The sequence below is a fragment of the Populus euphratica genome, unplaced genomic scaffold, assembly GCF_000495115.2.
Source record: "Populus euphratica unplaced genomic scaffold, PopEup_1.0 scaffold43.1, whole genome shotgun sequence".
Classification (NCBI taxonomy): Eukaryota; Viridiplantae; Streptophyta; class Magnoliopsida; order Malpighiales; family Salicaceae; genus Populus; species Populus euphratica.
The window spans coordinates 414,080-418,211 of record NW_011499889.1 but is presented as its reverse complement, the minus strand read 5'-3'; the positions used below and the strand labels follow the sequence as shown (position 1 = coordinate 418,211).

Sequence of the window (4,132 nt, the reverse complement as noted above, 5' to 3'; positions counted from 1 at the left end):
GCTATATAAGCGTTAAAATATACTTGTTATCTTCACCAGGGGGAGGGTTGGGGAGACGAGAGGTTTTAGCACCACTCTCTCTGCGCGCGTTTGAATTTGTCAGGGTCTTTGTTTTGGCAACCCAAATGAGTTTGACAGGGAAAATGCCTCCCTCCATACCCGCCTAACATTGGTTTAGATACAAACAAGAAATGTGACGAAGCATATACTGAATCCAGCCTTCGAACACAACTTCCAACATTTTACTTGACAAATCAAAGAATAAGAGTCGGAATTTTACACGTAAGCAAAGGAATAATCGTGCGAGGTTTTAACTAGAATTTGGATGTATGTATGTATGTTTTTTTATTTTATTACAAATGAATGGATTTTGTAAGGGCAAGAAATCAAAGAGAAGAATGTTTGCTGTTTACAAAAAGAATAGGTTAAGGGCAGCACGAAAGAGAATCGCTGTAGCAATGCCATGGCTAAGCATCAGAAGGGGCTATCCAATGCCTTCCGTTGACAAAACTCTTAGCAAGGAACTTGTGGGCGGATTCATAGTCTAACTCTCTTGCCCATGAAACACCCTGTACTGCTGCAGCTCCTGGCCCCCAGCATTTATACACTCCGAAGAAAACTGTCCTGTTATGAAACCCAAGAGATACGTTGATAAACAAATATAATTATTAGATTTCTAAGTTAACCCGTCACTGAATTTAAAGAAAAGGTTTAATTAAAGTTGTGAGATATACTTATTCTTGTTGCTGGCGTGGTCCCAATCATCCCAGCCACCGTGAGCCACAACGTTGTCAAAATATGTGTAGGAATAGACTATCCTTGAGTACTGGCCCATGGCTCGACCCACATACAGTGGTCCGGTGCCTGTTACCCTGCAGTTAAGGAAAGCAAAGCCTGTTTTCTCGTCGGGAGAGTTTCTATCTTGGGCTGCAATCGATCCAAATCTGGTGGCTATTGAGTGTAGCTCACAGTCCTGCACCAACCAACAGTTCTTCCTGACTGTAAGTTTTTTAGATAAAAAAGCATAATGTTGCATTTATCTTTCGTAGTTTTGGAGGAGGAAAGATTCAAACGTGAAATCCCCCTTTTACTTTATAGGAGAAATGTGACTATATTCTTTCATAATTAGGGCTTATATGTGGCTTCAAAGAAAATCCTTACCATCTTTGAATCCGACCAAATTCTTTATATAATTGATCATAGGCACTTTATAGAACCTAAAGAACAGTTACCCACAATCACGAACAATAATTCCGCTCACGATCTACCGTCTAAGAGAAAAGAATAGGTTCTCACATCAAATTTAACACTTGAATGTAAAAGTGGCTTGACTGTATTTAAAATAGCATCTTGAAGTGTTTTCTGAGGAAAAAAATTATAAAAACCTAAAACGTTGATAAGGGAGAACGTTGCTTGGTTTTAACCATGGATTAATGGATTTACAAGAGTCAAATTACGAATATAGTATTTTGAATAGTATAATGCAGTGCTTCAATAGAAAAAACAAAGAGTATTTTAATAAGTCATTTTATATTTTACATAGAATGAGAGCAAAAATTAGTCTTTTATTTTATGATTTAAAAAAAAACATACAAAAATTACTCTTTATTTTAACGAAATAGATTTAAACATTTCATGTAGTTATTTCTTTTAAAAACCCAATATCAATAAATAAAAAGTCATTTTATTTTTTATTTCCTTCTCCTCGTCGTCTAAGGGCGGGCGCTTTAGTCAATGCCAGCTCTGCCTGTCATGTTCTTTCCTTGAAAATCTAATCATACTGGTTGTTTAATTTTATTGAAAGCTTGAAATAAAGCAAAAAAGCTAATTATTGTCCAGTAATTAGAGAGCCAGAATGGAGGAATAACAAGTGCAAGTATCTTACTCTGTACATAGAGCGGCCATTCCCAAAAATAAAATCTATAGAGCCCTCAATGTAGCACTCCTTGAAGTAATGCCTCCCTGCATCGTCGCATAGAGTATCTTGGGCACCGTAGAATCCACAGCCTGCGAAGTAAGCCTTGTCTCCAGATATGCGAAATGCCGCAGCTTGCCATCCCTGCATTCCTGGCATTGGTGCTGGTGCTGTGTTCTATATACAAGGTGACCATGTATTCAATTATGCATAAGTTTGAGCTATCTGACACACAGTTGTATTTAAGTAAATGCATTATAATTTGTGTATAAGCTAGGTACTGAAAGAGGTGTTCGAACTAGAAATCAAAACCCCCAAAGAACATACAAAATGAAAATATGTGGAGGATACCAAACAGTCCTGAAATTAATTATTTACCATTGGATGTAGAAAGTGTATTGTTACCAGCTTGAGATTCACCATCTCATGGACTGTAACTTTGAATTCATTTAGTTGATAATAATTTCTTTTCCATTTAGAGTTGAGATTCTCAAGAAAGAGCAAAGGTTGCATGCAGCTTGGACCACATGCATATCTAGGCTGAGAAGAGATTTAAGAGACGGTTTAGGGGAGTCATTAATTAGCTTTTGTTGTGTATACCTTGAAGCTTATGTTTCTAGCTGAGAAATAATTAGCAAAAACAGAAACAGAAGCAGTCCTGTATGTACGCAGCTGTTGGCCATTGGCACCACGATCGCATGCTCTATCATGCCATTCGATGATTGTCACGTCTCTCCCTTCTCCTTGAAAAGTTATGTACGGTTTGCTCGCTGGCACTGTCACCTTTTCACTGCACCACCACGACAGAAATCTTGAGTAACAGTGATAATAAGGGGCGGTGCAAATAACTTCAAAAAAAAAAAAAAAGCCTGTCGCCAACAACCCTAAATATATAGGTCTTATTTTGTGACTAAAACCAGAATATATACATGTAATATCCGGCGCTAATTAGTATCATCACATTCTCCCCATTGTTCTCCGGGACAGCATCAACTGCAGCTTGGACCGATAAGAACTCGCCGGCCCCGTTAACATCCACGGTGATCTCTCGGTAACCCACTGGTCCAACCCACTTGTGATGGCGCTTGGTAGAGTTGGTAGGGGCAGTCCGATTGATTGAAGATGACTCGACCTTGTACCTGTAAGTAGAGCTTGTAACTAACAATGGTGCATGCAATAAAAACAAAGTAAGAATGAAGTAAGAATAGAAGAACAGGAAACTATAACCAAGAGAAGCCATTAAAGAATTATTAAATGGTCAGAGAATAAAATGATAGTAATGCAGAGAAGAGGGATATAGATATGATCAAGAATGTCTTGTTGAGTGAATTTCTTGGACTTGATAGAGATCCCTGAATTGAAGAGCTTCAGAGGAATGTTTATATACACGGTTAATTTAATTTCTAGGAATTTTATATTTTCTTGAACATCTTGCTAATACCGTTGCAACGGTCATTTTTCATGTTCCCTCGCTTTTAGGGGACAACATACCTATGGCTGTAAAGCAGTATATCTTTGGCTGTGTTCTACTTTTGTCAGATACCCTAGCAAGCTACTGGACCTGGGATACTACGACCCTCAGCTGGCTATTGTCTTCCTTATCTCCATTTTTTGTCATTCAGTTATTTGGGCAGCTCTGGCTCTTGAATTATTGGGACAAACGGAAAAACTTAATGGTATTGTAATCACGATGATGATTAGTTAGATGCATGCCAAATATTATGTGCTAGTTTTTTTATGTTTATCCTTCTGTTTTTCTTTTTCTTTTTTGTGAAATTTGGGTTGCACAGCCTCATTAAACGACTAACAATAGACCCGATAAAATCATGATATAAAATAAGAAAAAGACCCGGAGAAGGGTTTATTATTCTGTTAATTGTTTTTAGAGATTCATCAAGGTAATGCAAGTCACTGATAATGATTTCGATCCCTTACTCTTAAAAACATTCATGTGATCATGCATGATCACTAAGATTTATCTTTCTTCAAGGGCTTGTTTGAAAAGAAAAGGCATTACAATCAATGTAGAACTCATCCATGAGACTATACGAGGAATATTAACTTACAAAAAAAAAACAAATAATAAACATGATATGAGATATATATATTAATTGGATAAAAGATCCAAGAAAAAAAATATTGAAAGGGGAATTGTTTTAATAGTTTTAGCTAAATAAATGAGATTTTTTTAATTTAAAATATTTTTTTCCCGTTAAG

At 36.8% G+C, this 4,132-nt stretch overlaps 1 protein-coding gene across 1 annotated transcript; it reads right to left on the bottom strand.

Moving 5' to 3' along the window:
- Positions 1 to 217: 217 nt before the first annotated feature.
- Positions 218 to 3,334, bottom strand: PME5 (Pectin lyase-like superfamily protein). The gene is made up of 5 exons (XM_011033576.1): positions 2,845 to 3,334; positions 2,516 to 2,705; positions 1,886 to 2,092; positions 735 to 973; positions 218 to 624 (listed from the first exon to the last, which is right to left on the bottom strand). Exons 1-5 carry the CDS (start codon positions 3,153 to 3,155, stop codon positions 468 to 470), a joined length of 1,104 nt encoding a protein of 367 aa, XP_011031878.1. The 5' UTR covers positions 3,156 to 3,334; the 3' UTR covers positions 218 to 467.
- Positions 3,335 to 4,132: the final 798 nt, after the last annotated feature.